The following is a 23,307-nucleotide window of genomic DNA, read 5'->3' as shown; positions in this document are numbered from 1 at the left end:
TTCAGAAAAGAACTTGACAGCTCCCCATGAGGTCCCGGTTGGATTCTGCAGATGGGTCACGCACTGTTGCCCTCGGATCTTTCTCAGTTGTTTATACAAGCCTCTCATCTCATCAAGGCCCTGTGAGCTACAGGAAGAACCCTTGGATATTGAGCAGCTAAAGACAACACATTTTCTTCTTTTCTCTGCTTTTAATCCCCATGCTGTGGCTTAAATCTTCAGGGCTGGCAGCACTGCCATCCTGCTCCCCAAGGGCACAGTGGTAGGCAGAAAAGTCTGAAGCTATTGCACTTACCATTTGTGTGTGCAATTATTCACCACTACATCTCTTTCAGTTGTTATGCAACTGCATTTGCAATTTGCTTTGCTACTGAGCTGTGGCACATATGGCCTGAGGGGGGAGCAGAGATGAGAAGCCGAAACATTTCATAAGCTGTGTTTCTACCTGAGGATGGAGGGAAGCAGTCATGGTGTTTAGTTTATAACACAGACAGACTGCAGAGAAAAAATGAGTCTAGCCCAGGAAGTAAACTCTGAGGTGAACTGAGAGCCTGGAGGAGTTTGGTTATTCATGAGGACCTGCAGAAGATGAATTTGAAATGAAAAAAGACTCTGAAGGGGGGGATTTGTTTTCATTACTTGGAAAGTGCAGCAACAAAGATGAGAACTCAAGCTGTCACAGCATATCGAGCAAACAGAATTGGCCCCAAGGCCAGGAAAACGCAGTGCCTGAATGAGGAAGAAGGTGATCTGAGCACAGGACCAAATGTCAACATTTATGGGTTTAGTCCTAGTTCTGATGCAAACCTCACTCTGTAACTGTGGGCAAGTCACTGTCCCAACTCTCTGCTTGTTTCTCTGTCATGCAAGTAGAGGCAATCTATGGGGCTGTTGACATGCAAAGTATTTCTATCGTTTTGAAGGGGTTTGGCTACTTTGTCTAAAAATTAGATGGTTTTGCTGTCCATCATACTGCTCTATGCAGACCACAGGGATTCACTGGAAAATCCCTTTCCTACCTCTGTGCACTGCTGAAATGTGGTAGGAGCTAGTCTCAGCTGGACATCTCTTTGCCCCTAAACAAGCCCATCTGATGTACTGCAGCACCCAAGCAGATAATACAGCCAGGCTGAGCTCTGAGAAAATGGAGCTATGGGGGCTGGGGGAGATGAGATCACAGGGGCAGGACAGCTGTACCTACATAGTGTTGTTGGCCAGCATGATGGCTCCTTTCGTGTTTTCATAGAAAATGAGGGTTGGAAGGGACCTCAGGAGGTCGTCTAGTCCAAGCAGAAGCATTCTCAACTATATCATCCCAGTCAAAGCCCTGTCCAGCCAGGTCTTAAAAACCTCCAAGGATGGAGATTTCCCAACCTCTCCAGATAACCTGTTCTAGTGCTTTACTACCCTCCTAGGGAGAGAGTTTTTCCAAATATCTACCTAGGTTCATGGTTCTCTGTGCTGGAAGGCTCACTGAGCATCTGAATGAAAAGTACAATGTAGTTTTTTACTAAAACCTTCCTCAGCCCCTCAGCATGCTGTCAGCACCTCAGCACTGTGGCAGCAGAAGGAGCTCCTCTGACAATGGAATAGCTGTGCAGGAGAGGCTGCTTTATCTGCAGGTGAGAGCCATGCCATTTCAAACTCCTCTTGAGCCCTCACTCCCGGCAATTGGAGGAATATGCATTATTTCCTGGTTTCAAATGTTTCTCCTTGAGCTCCCTCCAACTTCAACCTTTTTGCAGGTTCATTTTTTAACCTGGGGTTTGGTTTCTCTTGTGGAGAGAGAATTTGCTTTTTAATTAAAACAGGAAGTAAATGTACTGCTGGAAGATGCCAATGTGGCAGTGCTAAAGTCTGGCATTCTTTGTTACTCCTATAGCACAGATATAACTTGGGTAGTGGCAGGGACACAACCTTGGAGGGGCCATCACTAAGGGGAAGGTTAAATTATGCTGAGCCTTGGCCTCTCTCCTGAGCCTGCCACCAAGTAAGTAGGGGGCAGCTAGTCCCAGCTGGTCTGGTGGATCTCCCACTAGAATATGTCCTGAGCACTGCCCTTCATCTCAGATGAGTGGTCCAATGTAGGCATGTGAGAGAAGAGGCTGAATATGCTCAGTGGTTTATATGTAGCCATTAGTTGTTGTTTATTTTGGCTTTTGTCTGCATAGAGAAAATGCTCTAAGTGCTCTGTGTGACTCCAGGCACTCTCCTTTTATGCTGCATTGGGCAGTTGCACGGGGAGTCTATGGCAAGTTGCTTTGCTTCTCATTCCATGACCTTTGCATCATTGCTTAGTTTGCAACTGATGAATCTGCATATGATCATCTGTCTGGGAAGAAATTGGCCAGATTGTTAGTAAGGAGCCTCCCTGACATGGTGCTTGCTCATGTGCCAATGGTGACATCCCTGATACTAACAGACTCCAGCAAAACCTATCAAATCTCCCCACATTTTACCTATCTTTCCCTATCTTTCCCTTGCAGCATTCCAGCTTCCTTCTTCCCTGTCTATTCAAAAAGGTACTGATTGTCTCTCACCTTGGCTATTATAAAATCCTTTTTTCTGCTTCCTCTTAACACCCAGTTTTCAGTCCACCTGAAATGTGGCTAGGAAAATATCTAGTCTGGTATGTATCTGCCTCCTGTTAAAATCCTATAAATTTCCTTCTTCCCTCTCTACCACTAAGTGCCTTACTCTCCTCTGGTAGGTGCTGCCAAAGTGCCTCTAGTTTACAACCAGGTTCTCCTTTTTCATTAGAGCAGAGGCAAATTAGGGTAGAAGAAAATTGGCAATGTTTCCCCAAGTTCTGCTAACAATACAGTCTCCACACGCTTATAGCATCAAAGTAAATGCTATGCAGAATACTTCATGCAGATTCTCATACAATACTCCAGCTGCTTTCTAGTGTATTTTGGTGAGACTCAGAAGAGTTAAATGTTAACCTTTATGTTGCCAACATGAGGCAGCATCCTGTGTTTCTTGTCTTGGTGATTCCAGAAAGAATATGACCCTTAACTGCTAAAAAGAGATTAATAGGGACTGAAGGAGCCTGGAGCGTAGCTGATTTTTGGAATATCCTGTTCTTTCAACCTGAGCTGCTTCACTTCCCTTTATAATTCCCAGTGGTCAGGAAGACCAGAGTTCATGAATACTGAGCTGAGCTAGTGTGTGAGCTCCGTCTCTCCTATTGGACAGTCCTGAAACCGCTCAACTGAGTGACCCAGATCCTTCCTGGCTAACACCAGAGAGGCATTCTCTTTAGGCTGAGATTGCAGGGGCCTGTGCATCTGGAGCAGCAGTTGCTGAGCTCTGTCCCTGATAGTGCTGTGGGGTTTAATGCAGTGATGGTGTACAGCAAACCATAAAGGTAATGCTGGCTCCAAGAGCCTTTAAAGGCCAAGTTCCAACTCCACTGAAGCCAATGTTAGGCTAGGAGAGGACAAAGAACAGACTTTCCTCTTAAAATGATGCACCAACATTGACTATGACCACATATAGCCTATGATAAATGTATTGTACAGGCATTGTAGCCTCAGAATACCTTCTTATCTAACAGGAACAGCTGAACCTCATATAGCTGATATTATAGGCTTAAACAGACCATATGCCTATTATCTTAAAGAAGATTGCAATGATGTCAATAGGACTTGTTCTCAGAAGTCACTTAGGTTGCTTTTGAAAATCCTTCCTTAAATGATTATTCTGTTACCTGTCCATATTTTTCCAATCTTCTTCCTTCTGAGCTCTTAACCCAAAACACACTCTGTTTCTCTCTGTCCTCCCTTCCCCCAGCTTGCCTTGATGTTGTCTGAATCATTGGGCCATTTGAAAAAGAGAGTTTTCACTTCATCTGAGTAGTAGAAAGAACCTGAGCACTTTGAATTTGTTTGACGTAGTCCAAAAGCCTTGTGATCCATTATTAAATGCTTTGCCTTGTACAATTGGCTTGGCTTCTATTAAATTAAACATGTGATGATGTTCCCTTTGTACAGTCTAAATCCTAGATTGCACCTGTACCCAGAGATGTAAAAGGTTGGGAGTGTCAGTGAGGGTGACTGGGACCAAGAGGACACTGTTGAAAATATCATATACCTGCACTCAAACAGGTAGAAATCAGGGGTGAGAGAGTGAGGTTTCTAGCTTGGTCCTGCCACTAATTTATTGCCTGATCTTAGGTAAGTTGTTTTTCTTCTGTGTCTGTTCCTTCATTTGTAAAATTGAACTGACTGGAAAATTTCAGCCAAAATTGGGTTAAGCCATTTGACACTGAAGGTGTGTGGTGGCTCCTTACTTATGGGAGAATGTAGCAAAGTGCAAAAGTATTGTTTGTTACCCAGCTTTAAAAAGCTCACTGGAAGAAATGGGGAAAAAGGGGGGACACTGTCGCTTTAAGAGCATCCGTGAAAGTGTTGCTACTGGAAGCTGCTCTGTGAGACAGCCAGCTGGGAAAGTGCTGCTAATAAAGGGAAAGGAGCTTCAGCTCCAGATCTTTGAGCCTGTGTGTGACAGGGAGTGAGACAGGGAACAAATCAGGAGCACAGTTAGTGCCCAGTGGGAAGAGAGCACAGAGACCCTGATAAACTTGCTGTAGCCAAACAGCAGAGGGGATTAGAAAGCAACTGTGACCAGCCCATCATTCTTATAGACACCAAGAAGCAACATGGCTCTCCCCCAAGGCACTGGGGTTTCATCTGATTGCTCAGACAGGGGCTCTTTCTAAGCCCACCTGCACTGCTCCCAGGGAGGAGTGGGAGGATCAAGGGGGGAAAAAAGGGTTCTTGCTCTGTCTGGGAATCCCAGAGATGTGATCACAAAGTCTTGAGTACTGTGCAAGGAAGAGCATCCTTGGCACTCAGAGGAGCAAGTGGGGTGTGTGTGTGGATCCCAGGTCCAGAGGCACTGGTGGCCCTAGATGCTTGGACTAATTCAGGACCTGACACCTGTAAGTCAGTGAGCAAGTGCAATTACTTTCAGAGGAAGCAGAAGCTTTCCCTGTATGCTTTTTTTCCCTCCTTTTCTTCAAGTAAGATGGAGAGTGAAAGATTATCCAGCACTGAACGGGCACTGATACGAGAAAGCTGGCAGAAAGTGAGTGGCAACCCCCTGCAGCATGGCATCATCTTGTTTACCAGGTGAGTGATGGGTTATTATAGCAACAGGCAGTTTCTGTAGCAGGGCAACTTGGACAGAAGGAGGAAAAACCTGGTGCCAATGCTTGCTGTGGTATTTATCAGCTCTTCTTCTACCCCCTCCCCCCAACTCCGATCATCCCTGGGTAAGGCAAAGGAAGGTTTGCGTTCTCTGAAAAGAAACACTTCCGCTCCCTTCTGAAATGATTTCTTTTTCATGGCTCCATCACTTATCATCTCCGGCTGCCTGCTCCTTCTGTCCATTTGCTGTGATTTGCAGAGCAGAGAGAACAGATCTCCAAAGAAGCTCCGTAGCATTTAAATCTAGAACTTTGTTAAAAGGCAGGGGAGGGGAAGGTATGTGGAGTGTGTACTTTTGTGCATTTCTTTGCAGTGATTTCCCTTGTTCTTGGCAGAGAGGAAATTGTTGTTTAAAACCCACTTTGATCCTTGTGCATCCACTCAGCTCTGTGGAGTATATCCAAGTAGCTTCCTATTTGTCACAGGATCAGTCTCAAAGAGGGGGAAATAGTGCATGGGGGAGTGCAACTGAAAATGTACTGCCTCTTCCACTGAATTAACCCTTCAATTAAGTGGCAGAAAAATGGAGGGATGAAGGGACATTCTTGAAAAGTCCTTGAAAAGCTATGGCTCTAAAAGTTTGTGAGAAGCTCTTGGCTTTTCCACAGCAGAAGCCAAAAGGCAGCTTGCAAATACAGATATCTGGAAAACAAGCTGTGCTCAATAGAGCTGAAGGGAAGGAACTATTTAAGGAGACATTTAAAAGTTTGGGTGAAGGGATGAGGGATGTTGCAATCTCATGTTAAGTCTCTCTGATGTTGATGCCTAGGAGACTAGAACCATTGCAAACTGATCACTCTAGGTGCATCTACAAGTGCAATTAATGCAACTAAAAATACTTCAGCTCAATTTGAGCCAGAGTAAACTAATCCTGATGCCAGCATCTACACATACATTTAAATGCAGTAATTTATTGCATTGCCAGATACCACTTGTATCTGATGGAACTATCCAGCAGCACAGTAAATTAGTCTATTGCGCCCTAATTGCTGTGCAAATGTAGATGGTGATGCTTTACTGCACAGCAAATTAGCCTGCTGTGCTGTAAAGCATCTTGTGTAGATGCGTCCTCTGTGTGGTTTTATGAATTGCCATAGACTACCATGGATGGCATCAGTCTATCAGATCCTCCTGATTTCTTGCTTGCTGGACCAGTGTGCAAATTAAATGGGTGAGACGCCATGTTCCAAAGGACCCCAAACTGATCCATAGATCACTGGTTGTTCAGGAGGCACAGACAGTTATCTATGGATCACCCCCTTCCCATTATAATCAAAAGTTTGGTAAGGGCACATGATGGTCTACAAAAACCATTGGGGATCAGTGGTTCATTGGCCCCAAACTTTGGGAAGCAATGTCCTATGGTGAAAAAGTTGGCAGAAGGGGTTTGGATTGGGAGCCAACAAAAATGTGAGGGATTCCAGTTTTATGACCCTGCTTGCGAAAGTAGGAATCTCATTTGGCTGTACTATTTTGGCCTCTGAATTAGAGAAAATTGAGATTAGGAAGTATCATAAAAAACAGGGAACAGCAAGAGTTGAGATGGAAGTGTTAGGACAGGAACTAGGATTTCAGGGAAGATGGAGTCAAGCAAAGGATTCCAGCAGTGCCCTGGAGTTGATACTGGACGGACCTCTCTCCTGGAATAGTGTTGTAGCGGTGAGGACTGGCAACTTGGGCTAAAGTAGCAGAAACAGTTTTAAACAGATGACCCCCAGACCATGGCAAATCTCCCTTTCAGAACTCTGTGTTTGTAACGTCACTGCTGGATGGAATGAAGGGTGGGGAATGATAGATGGGGGCAATGTTAAGGAATGGTTGTCATTTGAGAAGTGTGAAATATTTGAAGTTTCCTTCTTTCTCTTGAAGGTTGTTTGATCTGGATCCTGACCTCCTGCCCCTCTTCCAGTACAACTGTAGACAGTTTTCCAGCCCGCAAGAATGCCTCTCTTCCCCTGAGTTCCTGGATCATATAAGGAAGGTAAGGGATGAAAAATCCTGGGGATGCAGCATAGAGGAAGTTCCATGAAAGGAAGAGACAGACATTGTAAATGCTGCCAAAGGGAGCTTGTCTCTCTAATGTCCAATGTTTCATAATATAGAGACAATTCTTCCTCTGAAATACCAATCCAGAGTGTTAGTGAAGCTACATCAGGGTCAAACTGCTTTGCATACACAAATGAGGAGTGATCGTGCTGTGCAAATGTACAATAACTGATATGTTCTAACAGAGGTAGATTGGCCTTTGGGAAAATCAGGACTGTTTTCTTATTCGATTTCAGTGCTACTTGGGTATTGCAGACATGGCTACACTGGACACTGAAACCCTCTGCTTGCTACACACAGAATCAGGATAGCTCAAGCACCTGGATGTCAGTGATAGCTTGCTATAAAACTCGGATAGAGAGGTAGGCAGTAAGAAACAATCCTGCTATTCCCCATGTTCTTCTGCTGGAGCAGGGGAGAACACACAGCTGTTCATGTGTAGAGTACCTATCGTGACCTATAGTGAGGGACAGCACATTCCTCCTGCTCAACTTTGGAGGGTAGCAAAGGAAAACAGTATCATCCTGAAGAATCCTGATGCCCTGGATAAATTTTGTGCAGTGCAGCAAAATCCCTTTGTTTAGTACTAAAACAGCCATCTAAGCAGGGGAGCAGAGAAGTGACATTATAAACCTGCACAATGGCTTAGGACAGGAAGTAAAAATCTACATCCTATAAAAACTGCATGGGAGTACCAAGAACAGACATATCATGGAACCCTTCCATAAACTGACCAAACTCCCCCCCAAATCCAGTTAGACTTCTTGACCCGGCTATTCTAATTGGAAAGCTGTTCTAGCCCCTTATTTCCCTGATGTCTAGAAACCTTCTTCTAGTCTCCAGTCTAAATTAGAAGCCATGAAAAGTATATACAATGTGTTCTTGTGCCAACATTATCCATGTGCTCCTAGGTGTTAACCTGCTTGAGGTATCAATAGAGAGTAATCATCCCCTCTCTGCTTTCATTTTTTTACATTAAACAAGCTGAGCTTTTTCTAGTCTTCTCTAGTGAATTAGGCTCTCCTATCCTCTGATCCGCCTAGCAGCCTTTCTTTGAACCTGTTTCCATTTGAATTCATCTTTCTTGAGCATGGATAACCAGAACTCTGCACAGCTTTCCAAATGCAGCCTTGTCAGGGCCTTACACAATTGCTTTAATGTTTTGTTGTCTCCACTGGAAATATCTCACTTGGTCCATCCTATAATTACGTCTTCCTTTCTCAAGGCTGCATCACATTGATGGCTCAGAGTCATCCTGCCACCAACCAGTACACCAAGATTATTTTTCTCTTCAGTTATTTCCAACTGATGGCCTACCAGGTTATAGCAAGATTTTGTTATTAATTTCCAAATGCATGATCTTGCATTTTGTATTATAGAATGTCATACTGGATTTTTTAATCCTGTCCTCATGGTCATCCAGTTCTTCCTGCAGGCTACCCTAATCTTCTCTGTATTGACAATGCTTCCTTACTTTGTATCTTGGTAGATGATTGGCCAAAAAAGTAGGACATGATGACATTAGAAATATTAAGCAAAATTGGTTTCAAGGCAGATCCCTGAGGAACTCCATTAGCAACTTCATAGATTTATAGATTGTAAGGCTGGAAGGGACCTCAGAAGATTATTGGGTCAAGCCCCCTGCACCAAGCAGAAAGATAACTAGGAGTCTTCCTTGTCCAATAATCTCCCTTTCAACATGGCCTGTTGCTGGCTTTCTTAAGCCAGCTCCTTACCGACTTTACAATTCCTCTACTAAATCCCATCTTCTCTAGCTTGACTGATATAGTGCCACATGGTAAAGTATCAGGTGCTTTCCTGAAATCCACACATGAGATCTACCATAGGTTTTTCTTCCTATGTAAAAGGAGTTAGAATGAAATGAGCCAAGTGGCAATTTGATGATACTGAGCCAAGTGGCAATTTGATGTTACTGAGTTGCCAAGAGAGCTGTAATGGTCCCAGATGGTCATGATCTCAATTTTCAGGTCGCATTTAATAAGCCATATTACAAGCATTAGAATGTTATTTAACATTCTTTTAGAGAGAAAAGTTTCCCCCTATTGGTCACCATTGCCACTTGCTATAGCACCTATAGAGAAAGGTCTTTGGAAATGGGGCTGGGTGGTGAGCGTCTCAGCTGGCCACTAATGAAGTCAGTTCTATGTCACTTGAGATGTGGTAGGATCACAGCATCATAAGATGCAAAGGTACCTGCCCTGATTCACCTTTGCAGGAAGGAGGAGGAAGTAGTGATATAGCTATGGAAAACATTGGGGTTTTTTTTGGCAGAATACCAATTTCCAGTGATGTTCTGCCAGTGTAGCATAATAGTGGCACAAGGCAGATGTGAAATGGTCTTCACTGTATAGTGAGCTGAGGGAAGACCTGTGGGCAAACTAGTAAGGGGAACAGAATTTGGATAAGTATTCCTCCTCCCTGTGGTATAGCAAAAGGAGTGTTCTCTCCTAACCTCACTCGGTCTGACTTTGTCTCTTCAGGTCATGCTGGTGATAGATGCAGCTGTAACTCAGTTGGAGAACTTACCGTGTCTGGAAGACTATCTCTGCAACCTGGGTAAGAAGCACCAGGCAGTTGGCGTGAAGATGGATTCTTTCTCGGTGAGGCATATTCTCTCTTCATGCTACTCCTGCCACAGCATTCTTCCCCATTCACTCATGGTGCTACCCTGATCTACCAGGAGTGGAGGTATATGGGCCTTCATAGCACCCACATGCCTGCATTCTAGGACCTTGGTACTTTAATGTTGCTGGGCTCACTCAGTGGCTAGGCAAGAAAACTAGCTACCAAAGCTAATTCTGGAATCTAAAGTAATCTACCAGGTGAACCGCTGGCAGTCTCTGGGGGAATGTGTCACAATCCTCTAATTGGGCTGCTGTTTGGATGGACTTGGACTAACCTGAGTTATATTCCTTGCTTCCCTCAACACCCTGAAGTCCATGGGCAGAGTCTCCAGGTGGTATTTGAAAAGAGAGCCTAGTAAGGTCTCAGCCTGGCATAGGGGTACTGTCCCTTAACACCAAAGTATTCCCAGACAAAACATCCCTGTTCTAGCCTCACTGCTGTATCCAAGGTGCATTCCTCATCTTAGACTGAAATATAGCCCCATCCTAACAATGAATAGGATCAGAAACACTGCACCATGAAATGAGATTATGGGAAACATCCAGAAGGTTAAAGGAACACAGCCCACAGCTTTAGTTATCTGGCTGAGTGTGGTCTCCCTCCGCTTCTAGCTTTCCAAGCTGAGCTAGTATCATTCCTTAGGTAGACTGCTTTACTCTCTGGGGCTTCTTCCTAGAAGCCCAAATGAGGAAAGTTCTGTGGGAACCAGCATGAGTTGGTGCCATATTAGATCAGCTATTTGCCAGGATTCAGCTGGGCTGCTGTGCCAGAAGTGGGGGGTTTGGATGGGGGATGGAGTGCCATGTGATGGAGATTTCTCAGGGTTGGTGGGGTGGACTCTGATGCTTCTAAACTGAATAGTACATAACATCAGAATATGTCTCAGTTTGGCCTGTCTGTGTTATGACAACAGTGAGGACATGTGCATGGCAGTTGAGGGCTAAGGACTCTGTGTATTTCCTAGTCACCTCCTCTCCGTAATACGTTCCTGTCCACATTCATAGCTAGGCTGTGCTCCCTCCATCATCCTTCAGAGGCTTGAAGGCAAGGCCTCTAAGATAGACCAACCAAGAGCAGACAGGACCTGGGCAAGACCTACACACAGCCAGGACAGCTTATTGGGACTATCAGCTCACAAAGATGGAGGTGGGGCAGCCTAGGGATAGCTTGAGCAGTTGTACAAGGACAAGAGAATTGGACAGGGCTTTGCTTTTTAAGGGCAGGGAGCAGCAGTGAGGCAGGGTACCTGTTAAGGTGGGGGGCTTGAAGAATCTGTGTGGTCTTCTTGGGGAGTACACCCCAAAAAACAAAGTTGTGAGCCCAGGCTCACAGTGAGTCCTGGGGCAGGTCCCAGATCAGGAAGGGACCTGAGACAGTTGCACAAGGGATAGCTGGAGAGACCCCTAAGGGAGATGAAGAATGAAATTCCTCAGGAAAGAAGACTGAGTTTGTTATGAGACCCCTGCCCGGGAGCTCTGATGCTGGTGCCTTCCTGTTTGGTTTGCAGGCTGTGGGAGACTCCTTGCTGTACATGCTGGAGAAATGCCTTGGCACTGCCTTCAGTCCAGACATGCGAGAGGCTTGGACCAGGCTCTACGATGCTGTGGTGAAAGCCATGAGCCGTGGCTGGGAGGCACATGGGGAAGCGGAATAGATCCAGCAATCTGTTAGGATCTGCTCCCAGCCCATCAACAGTTCTGTGGACAGAGCACCTCTTCCAGCTGTGCACATTCTGGGGCCTTCTCAGTAGTTCTTTCCATCTTGCTTCACCATTACCCACATCTCTGCCTCTGATGGTGACCAATGCAGTCCCTTAAAGGCATATCAACAGCAAAGTGAAGGTATAAGAGCAGCATGGGCAGGTGTATCAGGGTAGTATCTAGGTAGTTTGGGTAATGCAGCAGTGAAGACACAGTGGCATGGGCTTCATTGTGGACAAAGTATAAGCCCACTGGGGCCCTGGGAATGTACTGTCATCACTAGCCCATATGACCATGTTTTCACTGCTGTTGCTACCTGGGTCAGCTACAGTAAAGCTGATCTGAGCGTGCCTGCATGAATTGCAAGGTCCTTTCAACCCGTGTGTAATAAGTGGGCATCCTGTGGCTGGTCTGAGCATAGGTCTGCCTACTTGCTTCAGGGCAAACCACCTGCCTACCTCATCTGCCATGCCTTTGATGTTACTAGTTAGAATATGATAACAAGGTGGGAGGCTGCACATTTACTTGCCCTGATGCCAAGGGTCTATGTATACAGCTCTGACCTCCGCTGTACCATGTCCCATGCCTCACATGGCATTCATGGCTTAGCACCTGGCCTATAGCTTGTCTGGCCTAACACCCGGCCACTCAATCAATCGGGTCTTGGCATACGTGGCCTAGCTCACAATCCTGTTTACTTGGGTCTCCCAGGCCCTCCCTTTTCCTTGGGCCCCTAGCCTGGCTTGGGACTCTCTTGGTCCCCTCACACCCCTACATTGGGGCCTCAATCCCCTGCCTGACACTGAGCTCACAATCCCTTATGCTTTTGCCCCAGGAACTTCACATCTGGTTCCCTGTAGGCTATGGGACCCAGCACCCTGGAGCCTCACACCTGGCTCCTTAATGCCACTCAGGTCTTGCAGTGAGCCTGGAAGTTTGCCTTTTCCCTTGACAGGGTCACCCACGAGGCAGCAGGGGCTGAGGCTTTTTCTTGGCACCCCATACTCACTGTTCACTAGGGAGGCAACTGGTGTGGTACTTCCTGGAGACTGTCCTGCCACTGGCAGTCCCATCACACCATCCTTCCCCAGCAGGGTGTAGTTTTAGGTCATGCCCCAGCACTAGGAACTTCCACCTTTCCCCATAGCTCCTTCCCTGTACCTCTAAGATGTCATGAGCAGTAGCTACAGCTGGGTAGTGTTTTCCCAGCTGCTAGCAGTAGGTGGCTGGCCACACTGCTCAGGGCCTGTTCTTATAGAGAACACCTGGGCCCTGTTCCCAATCAGGTAATTGCATCTGATTGGGAGTGCAGCCACCTGCAAGCTGCTTGGCTGTTTGCTCATGTCCCTTTGAGTAACAGAGCACACCCTGTGCTCAGTTACACTGTGGTATAGATATGCTATGAATTGCACAGCAATGAATCCTTCCGTCTTTCTGGGAGGTGGAATAGAGGGACAAGCAAGGGAGAGCTGGGCTGAAGCCATTTCAGTCAGTAATAGTGGAATGAGCTTTTCCTGAACTGATTCTGTCTTTCCTTAAAGTTGCAAATAATTTTTTTTTCTCTGCCCAAATATTTTCCAAGAGTCATTGCAGAGTTCAAGTCAGGCTGCTCTTATCAGACCTGAGATGTTGGCTGGGTTCATTTAGCCATTGGATTGAACCTGAATGGCAGGTGAAATGCAGCAGTTACTACTGCTTTTTAAAATTTCTTCTATTATTTATTTAAATTAAATAAATAAACAAATAAATAAATAAAATAAAGATGTACTGGGACATGCAGTGCATGCATCTGTCCCCTGGGAGATCTGTCTCCTGGGGGCAGCTTCCAAAATTCATCTTGGTTCTTGGCCAGAGAGAACATAGCTGGGATTTCTCTGCAGTGATATCAGGATCTGGCATTTTTCCTGCTACAGGAGAATTTACATTTTGGTAGTGGTGTTACCCCGTTGGTGAAATGCTGCCACCTCTGGGTGGGATGAGACTTGAGTTTAAGTCTTTCCTGCCCAAGAGCAGGAGGGATGGACCTGATGATCTCATGAGGTCCCTTCTAGCCCCTAACATCTATGAATCTATAAACAATGTTCAGGATAGGAAGTAAGAACACAATATCCAGCTGGAGACAGGGAGGGTATTGGAGAAGCAGAGTCTAGATGCTGCTCTTGGAATCTGATTCGAACACAACCAGTAAAAGTAGGGCACTGGGATGCTCCTGGGAAGGCCCTGTCTGAAGACTGCCAAGGTGTGACTGGGTAATGTTTGCTTCATCACTGCCGGGAGAATTTCATTACTCTGTATGAAGATACCACTTCCATGGTCTGGCAGCAGCTGTATAGCAGCAGGTGACTGGTTAGAGAGTCCTCAGTTGCATATTCAAGAGAGGCTAGTTTATGGGTACGATACCAAAGCCTGGTGTTAAGCACTTGCTGCATGTTGTGTCACTGAGGACTGCAGCTTCCTTGTAGCTAGAGGGATCTCCTCCGGTTTGTTTCCCCATAGATTTGTGGGCACTTCTCTCCTTTCCCTCATCTGAAGCTGGCATCAGTTCTCCTCATTAGTGTCCTGTCCCTAAGCAGGGCTGAGTGGCCATGATAGCTCTTTTGCCTTGCAACTTCAAGCCAGGTAAGCATGTCGGAGCTGGGCCTGCATACAGGAGAATAGCACTGGCTGTTTCGTGGGAGTGGAGAGTTAAGGAAACCTCCCTTCTGGTGCCCCAGTGTGGAATTTTGGAAGAGGGCCAGCATGTATCCAGTGATTTCTCTGCTGCTATACATGTCTGGGGTCAAAGGCTTCTCTTCTGTGCATGGGAGGAGGGAGGCTGGGTGTGATGGATGGATCTGTGCGCACATACTACTACACCAAATAAGCAGCTCCTCCTATAGCTTTCTTAGCTCTATGATTTCCTCTATTCTGTGTCATGTTTTGTATAATTCCTAAGAGAAATAAATTAGCTGTGTTTGTGCATCCTGGACCTGCCTGGACTGTTTAATATTGAGTGGTGTAATGACAATGTTAGCATTTCAGTACCACCTTTCAGCTGATCTCAAAATGCTTTGTACAAGTGAATGGAATAAAGGTGTCTTGCAAGAAATTTGTTTTAAATGAGGCTCTGCCCTTTTTTTGGTTCTTTCTGATGTTTAACCTTTCAGGGCTTGGAAAAAATAAAAGGGACTAGGGGGAGGATTTTTTGGCTTTTTTGGGAGACTTGTTGGTAGGCTTTGATGCCTGTTGGGAATCTTCTCATACCTTAAATGAATGGGTGGGCTGTTGAATCTTTAACAAAGATGTCCTTTCTACTGGTGTCTCGTTAACCCTTGTAGTTAATAGACCGTAATGGAATTAGTTTTAAGCAGTCAGACTAAAAATGCCTTTGCCTCTCTCTCCATTGTTCAGTTTCTTTTGTTCCCTGCCATACCGTCATTGTGCTAATTTTCTGGTAACTGTAAACCAAGGGTTTTCAACCTTTTTAAACAAGTGTACTCCTTCTGCCTCAAAGCTTCAGCTTATGTGCCCCTTTATATATTTTTTTGGCTTTAAGGTGGGGTGGGGGGCAAGCTGAGGCCCCTGTGGTGGGGGGGGGCAGTGGCAGGCGCTGAACAGCTGGGGCAGACTGTGGGATGGAGCCATGAGAGTGGTTCGTCTGGGAGGTGTGGGGGGGGGCAGCTTGTACTGCTGTGCACACCCTGGTGGAGGTCCTGGGGGCACATGCCCCCCAGATCTGTGTGCGAGACGCAGGAAGCTGCTGCTGCATGCTGGACTTCGCACCTCACTGCCCCAGGAGCTGCACAACGCTACATGCCTGCTGTGGCTGGGTGGGTGGGACACGTACAGAACAGGAAAGTGTGTGTGTGTGTGGGGGCGGGGGGGAGTAGCAGGGGGGTGCAGATCGAGAATGGAGGGGAGAAGTGTCTCTCTGTGTCCACTCCCAGGAGCAGGGCCAGGTGGGCGAGGACAGTGGTGACCCTCTTGCAGGCTGCGTGCGCACCATCTGGCCAGCCGGGGGTTGGGGGGGGCAGGGCTCGCATGCAGCAGCTGCCCATGCCACCGCTGCTGCGCTTTGCACTGGTTTCCCACAACTGGCCACACATGCAGCTCTGTGGGCTGCTGACGGGTGGCGTGTGAGGTGCACGTGTAACTGGCTGCAGAAAAGCGGTGCAGGGCATGGCAGTGGCTGCAGTGGGGTAGTGGTGGCCACTGCATGCGAGCGTGGCTCCCCCATCCAGCTGGCTGGGCAGCGCGTGTGCGGCCCACAGAGGCACCGCTGCCCTCGCCCCCCTGGCCCTGCTTCTGGAAGCAGGCACAGAGAGCGAGCTGAGGTGGGGGGCAGGGAGGTGCCATGGTGTGTCACGTGGGGCCGGCAGTGCTTGGTGTACCCTTCCCTCTTTCCCTGGGTAAGAAGCACAGTATGGGAAGGCACCAAGGAAGATGCCATCACTGCACCCCAGGGCACGCTCTGTCTCTGCCTGCCTACCTGCTCACGCATACCCTCTACATCCTTTCTAAGTACCCCTGGGGGTATGCGTACCCTGGGTTGACAAACCCTGTTGTAAACTGTCTACACTACAGAACTGGATTGCTGCCAGCTGTTGCTGCTCTGAGCAGTGGTTGTGTTCAATGTCCAAGCTTGGCTTCCTTCTCTGGGTTAAGGAGCATTTGTGGTTCTATCCCATCACCCTGCTACACTCTACACCATTGCAGCCATTTTGCCTTGTATCCTACTGTTTCCAGCACAGCCCTCAGCACCAGTGGCTCTTAGGAGCTCCAGAAATGTCAGCGGGTTACCTGAGTGAACAAGAAGCACTGAGGGAGAGATCAGCTCCTTATGCTCCTTTGAAGAAGTCCCCCAAGTTCTGTGGAGTCAGCCAAGCTCTCTCATGGAGGCCATGGTGAGCTGCCCAAAGAGCTTGCAGAAGGGCTCGTGAGTTGGCTGAAAACAGTAGACCATATTCCAACACTGTCTGATGGAAGCCAGATACCCAAATGAGCAGCTCATCAGGTATGTCTCACACTTGCCTGAGTATATGGCTGTCTGTATTGTACCCACCATGGGGGTTAGTGGTTTTGACTATCTTGTGTGGGAGGATAGTTGTTCTCCATAGCTGTAGAAAAGAGAGAGGCGATTACTCCATGGAGGCTGCCTGTGCTGTTTCTTTCTGGTCAGCTGGGAACCAACTTGGGGGACAGGGTGTTGGGTGCTGTTGTGCAGCTGGGGTGCAGGGAGTGAGTTCAGCCAATGACTTGAATCTGAGCAAAGACCAAGCAGATAATTTATTTCTAACGTAGCCTTTTGAAGCGGCCATTCACCATCATGTAGCAACTAAAAAGATGACCATTTCTTCTCCTGCTTCTCTTTTTGCACATCACCTGGGCTCGCATCATGCCTGAGATGAGTATTTTGTTCCCAGGTGACTCATGTGAAAAACTGAGGCACAGAGGTCTTGAAGAAAATGCGGATGCTACAAGCCCTCAACTGTAACCCATGCTCATCCACTTAGCAGAAGGGTTATAATCCAGCTCAGGGTGGGTTCTAGGCCACAGAAGTGTTGCATTTCTGACTCTCCTGGGCCACTTTGAAGATGCTTTATGGTTATGAAAGAACTAGCCCCATCTGGCCCACCTATGCCTCAGCCACAGAGGCTTTCTACCTGGTTCTGCTGCCCCTGGCAGGCAGGCTTTGCCCATTCCATTGTGTCAGGCTGCAGTTATGCAATTTTTTCAGCCCCAGCTGTGAGTTTTTTTTACATGCAAATTATAGTAATCAGCTGAGTGGTTTTTTGAGTGACTGAGTGCCCTAAAGCACAGAATAATGGCTCTCTAAACAATCTTGTTAGTGTGTGTGATGAACCTAGCTGTGCAGCCCATTTCCTTCCATGAGGGGAGTGAGAGCCATAAACCGTAGGGGATGCAATTACCAATACCGCACAGCTGCAGGAAAGGTTGCACAAGCAAGAGCTCTTTCAACAACCAGCTTGCAAATTCAGCCAGTCTTAATGCTAAATTTGTTTTTGGTGGGGGCTGGGGAGTGATCACTGGGGCCTGTGTCTACTGCCTCCCTTCAACGTTCTCCATTTTGTGACCAAATATTTAAATCAAACCACTGCTGTGAGGTAGATAGGAGCCTCCAGCTCCTCCTGGGTAGCTGTGCAAGCAGCAAAGGGAGCCTGTTAACCAACCTGTGATGCTAGCAATTCAACGATAATGATAAATAAGCCATGCTTATTTCCACTCTGTTGGAACGGAAGGGAGACAAACCCTGGTCTGCCAAATGTAAAGTGATGAAAGACTGGATGGATGTTGAATGTCAAACTCTCAAGGGGGTGAGAGAGAGAGACCTTGGAGACTGGCGTTTCTCTACCAATAAACCCTGGAGTGGGTTGGATCAGCCAGAGCCCATCATCAGCTTCCATGTCCCTTCCTTGGCTTTGCAGTTAGTGAAGCACAGTGACCTCTCATTCCCTGTCCTTCCCTGTTTTTCCCTTAAAAGACCAAACCGAGGTCATAATTCTTATGACCTCTTCTGCTGCCTCTGCCCAAAAGTTCCTGATGCCAGCCCTACCTCTTCTATGGCTGGGGTCACATTGATCATCTCTTCCTACTACCAGCTGACTTTCCTCCAGAGCTTCCCTGCACCTGCAGACACAGGGGGCAGCAAGGCACCAGCCAACTCAAGGGCTGGCTTCAGACCTACTGGACTTTCCCCCTCCCACCAATCCTGTTTATGACCTTGGCTTTCTAGGTGACACTGCTTCTGCCTCTGCCTTGCTGGAGGGTCAGGGTAATTTGGCTGATTTCTTACTAAAATAATGATCAGAGGAGATGCAGGCACTCTCATTTCCATGGTAACAGCAGCGAGTGTGCCAGGGCAGGTGGTTGGTGGCAGTAGCAGCACCATACAGCAGGTAGCCTCCTCCCACTGCTTGAGCAGTGAGTGATCCCAGGGAGAGCACAGTTGGTCAAGTATTGTTGTTAATAACCCTGCAATGGGGAGCCCCAGTCAGGCTCTCTGCCCCAGTCTTCTGGGCCCTGTATACAGCAAGCCCTTTGGGGCAGAGGAGGTTTGCAAGGAAGGCAAGTAGAGGGGAAAAGGAAGAACTGAGAACCCCCTGCCTGTACTTGCCAAGCTGTCCTTTGAAGAGTGTCTTCCCACATCAAAGGCCTGGCTGGCCAGGAGCATGCATGGGTATGGAGGCTTCTCAAGGTATTTTGACAGCTTCTGCCTCAGGGTGGTTCATTTGCAGGGAGCTCTTGTCTTTTTAGAAGCAGTGGGGGAAGTCTTGCAGCCCTGTTGTGGCCCTCATACATTTGGCAGCCCTGTCACCTGTTGCAGCCCTTAAGGAACCTTGCTCACCCATCAGGTGGGTAGTGCGGGATCACTGTAGTGAATCCTCCTGCAGCCAGTGAAGCTGTGGTGCCTGCTCCCTTGGCTGTCACCCCTTTTGCTTCCCTGCTGCCCCCTCAGACAGACAGCAGCTGGAGAGAGGAGGCAGCTGACAGCAGTAAAGCAGTAGGAGCTGAAGGCAGCCAGGGCCTGCTGGTATAAGAGCAGGCCTGAGTGCATCCAGCAAAGGGCAGGGGCCAGTGTACTCAGGCCAGCTCAGCCATTGCTCAGTACAGGTGTGGAACCAAGGGCTTGCAGCAGTGCCAGGGAATCAAATAGTTAACTGCAGCCACCTCAGCTTTATGTTCCTTGTGCTTGCTGGTCTCCTATACCCCGTCCTGGGTGAACCTTCAGGGTGGTGGCCTGGTCAGGTGCTGGGCGTAGGGACCCAGCACTGAGCATCTACTTGGCCCTGCAGTCCTAGGAGGTGTGATGGTGAGCACATTTCCCTGTGGCTGGAGCAGCCTAGATTGGCCCACAGCACAAGGTAGTTCAAGCCAGGCCTGGTACATATCCATATCGACACAGCTGGTACATCACACTGCGGTAGTGGCAGTGCTCTGATCCTGCTGTCTTGTCCTTGCAGCTGCCATTAAAAAATCCCTGGCAGGTCTTCAGCTGGGCTGGCTGGGAAGAAACACCATTTGTGTTTTGTGAGCTGAGTCTGCAGAGGACATCAGACACCAGTGCCAGGAGCTGCAAACTACTATGTTCAGGAAGGTGAGAGGGCTAAACCAGGAGACTATGGCTAGTAAGTTAAGTGCTACTGTATCACTTGTCAGTATTGCTCTGACAGGTGCAGGAGATTCAAAGACTGATGTGGAAAGAGTCAGGTCAGTGTTTTGGGTGGGGGGTGGTTCATAGCTAAACTCAGGTCCCCCAAACCTCAATCAGGACAGGAACAGAGACTGAGGGGGTCCAAGGAAGCCAAACAGCAGCACAGTCATGTTGTGAACAGCGGCACAGGCTGCTGCAAGAGGCGGCACATCTGGAGGTTTATGCAGGCAGAACTTGGCAGTGCCCCATTGCCTTGGTGTTGGCCCTGGTGCAGACTGAGAAACAGGTTTGTTCATTACAAGCAGGACTCGCATGCTTTGACTGAGGCCCTGGTTCCAGAGCATGTTCCAGCCACCCAGGGCCAGGCTGCTTGGTGTGGGGCTCAGAGGGGACCCAGGCAGCAGCAGTAGGAGTTTATTTGGAGCCCAAACTGTGTTGCTGTGGCTCCGGGACCAATGGTCCTGGGCCATATGGGGGACATTTAAGGGAAATAAAATGAGACCCAGAGGGAGCCATGTCATAAGAGTAACTGAAGGAATTCAGTGCTGTACAAGAACATGGATTTGGGAACAGATTAGTCCCACTTTTAGGACAAGTGATAAGAAATATGTGGGCTTTCCCCTCTCCCTAGAGCTGGTGCCCTCCATAGTGCACTCCTCCCCTCCCCCTGCTGCTCAGGCTGGTTCCATGCGTGGCAAATGCATGCGACTTACTTCAGGCCACAGTTGGGTGAAGTAATTTTATTCAAGGCACAGTCATAGCAATAAATAACAAGGTACAGAACTCTGGCACATTCCTGTAGCATGACAGCCAAGGGCAAGTCAGACATGGGACCAGAGTTCCCCAAGGACACCGGGCCATGTACAGGCACTTTGTCTCCATGCCAGGGAAACAGAGAGGCCTTGGGGCTGGTCAGTTGGGTGCTGACAGTATTGACCTGGCTCCAACACAGGGAACCAGCAGGAGGAATAGCCACCTTCTCACAGTGCTAGCTCTGCTTGGATGCAGAGAGCAGGTGGAGGGGGCACTGGGTGACCTACTGCAGGGGGACTTAGTGTTAGTCCACATGGCGTGGGGTAGGTGAAGGTGTGAATAGCTGACTGGGGCTGAGATGCATAGGCTCACTTGACTGAATGGGAAGTGGCTGAAGGGGAAGGAGAGCTGGGGAGTTGCGATATGTATGTAGATGTCCAGATAAGGGTCTAGCTGAGTGCGGGATGATGAGTATGTGTGGGTGCAGGGCAAATGTTAAGCAAGGGATGGGGCCCACAATGGAGCTGGGGATGCATGTGCTACATATCTCAACAGGATCTTGGATCTTAGAGCTCTAAGGCCTATTCCTCTGAGCTGTTTCTCTTGGGCTTGGGGCCGCTGGAGCCCTTAATCTTCCATCTTCCCATACTATGCATCAGCACAGAACCAGGAACTGCTTTAAAGTGACAAAGTTGCAGCACCTGGGCACACTGAATAACTCTGGGGCGGGGGGGGCTAGATCACAGCTTTGCAGACCTGAGTTCTTGCAGTGTAGCATGCAGACTCCAGGCCATGGAAGGCACCAGGTCTAAACCGGTGATCCACAAAACCCATGCCTGGCTGCCTGACCCTGCAGGCACTTACTCTTTTAAAGCTCTGCAGGTTCCTAGCGTTTTGCTCCTGTGCAGGCCCACACGCACCTTAGCCTTGACAGCACTGAGCAGCCCTTTACCTGTCTTGCATCAAAACTGTGTTAGTGCTCCCATGCAAGGGGCCTGGCCCAGGCAATGGTACCAGAGCACAGGAAACAGGCAAGATCCTTCAGAGCTGCAGGAAACAGTGACAATACACCTACTTTATCACCACTCTCTCAGGAGCAGGGAGACTGAGGGTCATTTCTGCCTCTGCCTGTGAAGGTTCAAATCTGACTGCACCAGTTCTCTCCCGAGAGGGCCCTAACTGGTGGGTGGCAAGGCATTATGGGATGCGGTAGGAGGAAGGCAGCATGGTCAGTAACAGCTTCTGAAGTTGTTCCACTCTACATAAATATTTGTGAGTAAGTATGAATCCAGCCAGATGGCTAGGAGATGAGCATATGTGTGTGCCTGTGGAGAGCTGGGGTTCCCGTTCTCACTCCACTGAATATACAACAGTGATAGCCAGCAGTGGCCAGACCCATTCTAGCCTGCTCAATGCAGCTCTTGCGCTGTCACAATGGATGGAAAAGGGAAGAGCTTCAGCAGGAGGGATTGAGTGCCCCCAGGACCTGGAGATGTGTCAAGTGAATCTGTTTGGACAGAGAAAGGATTTGAGTGCAGTTCTCCCAAACCCTGGGTCACAGCCAATGAGCTAGTGGACTGTGCGTGGCAGGGGAGGGTCTTTCTTCCAGCTGCATGTAGAGGGTGGGGTGTCAAGTCCTTGCTAAGTCTGAACAGCAGCCTCTACTATCAGCCATCTGAGGCTGCTCCTTGCTCAGTGTGCTGATTCCTATGGTCCCATTTGGAGGCACCAACCTCTCCCTATTCTTTGTACAGGGAGCAGTGGCTGCCTAGCACCTTTCTGTGGATTTAACTCCCAAATTGCAGCAGTCACCATCACTCTCACTCTAGACAAAGACGGACCAAAGCTCACCCCACTCGTGTTGCCAATGCTGTTCTCCAGTCTCTGCTTGCCCAATGAAATTGCAGTTGCTCTTGTATTTGCATGCCAATGTCTTCCAGACTGTCAGCCTTGCCTTGCTTTGGGAACAGGCACCACTATGGTAGGGGTTGTAGGCCCCATCCTGAAAAGCAGGGGTCAGACTGCTGCTGCTTTTAGGGCAACAGGACAGCTGATATGCTTTGGTGGTCCCCCTACCATTTGCTTTTAATTAGCTAGTTTATTTTCTGGTGCAGCAAAGGGCTGGACTCTGCAATGGTGGGTACCTCAGGTAGGCCTAGCACCCTGAGTTAATTCCAGGGCAGTTCTGAATTCAGCCTGAACACCTCCCTGTTCAGGTAGTTTCCACCTGTCGGCATATTACATATGAATGCAGCCATGAGAGGGTTCATAGTGTGAAGGCAGGAATGTTCAGGAACATGCATGCAGCATAACACCCCATCAGACATGTTGGGCCTTGTGCTGGGTATAACTGGAGAAGGAAACAGCCTTCCAAAGGTTCTTCTGACTGTAGTTCAGTGCCTGGTAAAAGCTAAGCGTATAGGAAACACTTACAAGGAAAAGCTCAGCTTCCAATTCACGGTGGACGTGAGCCAAAGCTGATCTGAGCGATTTGTGCCTTTGAGGCATGTTTGGGACAAAACACAACAGAGGTTTACCACGGGTAGAATGGCACAATCTATCTGGTAGCTGCCTTTGATTTGATTTTTCTAGAGAGCAGAAATGTAGTATAAAGCAGCTCAGCTAATATTTAATTTAAGAGGAGTTAGTGATAGGATAGTGGGAGATTGATAATGGAGCTCCTCAAGGAGCTTGAACCTTTGATTATTTCCCTTAGTGACCTTGGTATTAAAATAAAAAAAAAAAAAAAAAAAAGTGAAGTGAGGCCGCTGTTCTGGGACCAGCCACTGCTACCCTT

The 23,307-nt window shown here is 48.0% G+C and overlaps 1 protein-coding gene and 1 long non-coding RNA gene across 2 annotated transcripts; one reads left to right on the top strand and one right to left on the bottom strand.

Moving 5' to 3' along the window:
* Positions 1–1,868: 1,868 nt before the first annotated feature.
* On the top strand, positions 1,869–11,681 carry NGB (neuroglobin). The gene is made up of 4 exons (XM_019552061.1): positions 1,869–5,135; positions 7,083–7,194; positions 9,761–9,880; positions 11,413–11,681. Exons 1-4 carry the CDS (start codon positions 5,032–5,034, stop codon positions 11,557–11,559), a joined length of 483 nt encoding a protein of 160 aa, XP_019407606.1. The 5' UTR covers positions 1,869–5,031; the 3' UTR covers positions 11,560–11,681.
* Positions 11,682–14,168: 2,487 nt separating this feature from the next.
* LOC109321411 lies at positions 14,169–23,268 on the bottom strand. Its single transcript, XR_002104050.1, has 3 exons — positions 22,164–23,268; positions 16,082–16,088; positions 14,169–14,180 (listed from the first exon to the last, which is right to left on the bottom strand). It is a non-coding gene; the product is annotated as an uncharacterized LOC109321411 (long non-coding RNA).
* Between the last annotated feature and the right edge of the window lie 39 nt (positions 23,269–23,307).

This window comes from Crocodylus porosus, unplaced genomic scaffold, assembly GCF_001723895.1.
Source record: "Crocodylus porosus isolate Cpor-Errol unplaced genomic scaffold, CroPor_comp1, whole genome shotgun sequence".
Classification (NCBI taxonomy): domain Eukaryota; kingdom Metazoa; phylum Chordata; order Crocodylia; family Crocodylidae; genus Crocodylus; species Crocodylus porosus.
The sequence above is the reverse complement of the archived record's forward strand: the minus strand, read 5'-3'. Positions and strand labels throughout refer to the sequence as shown.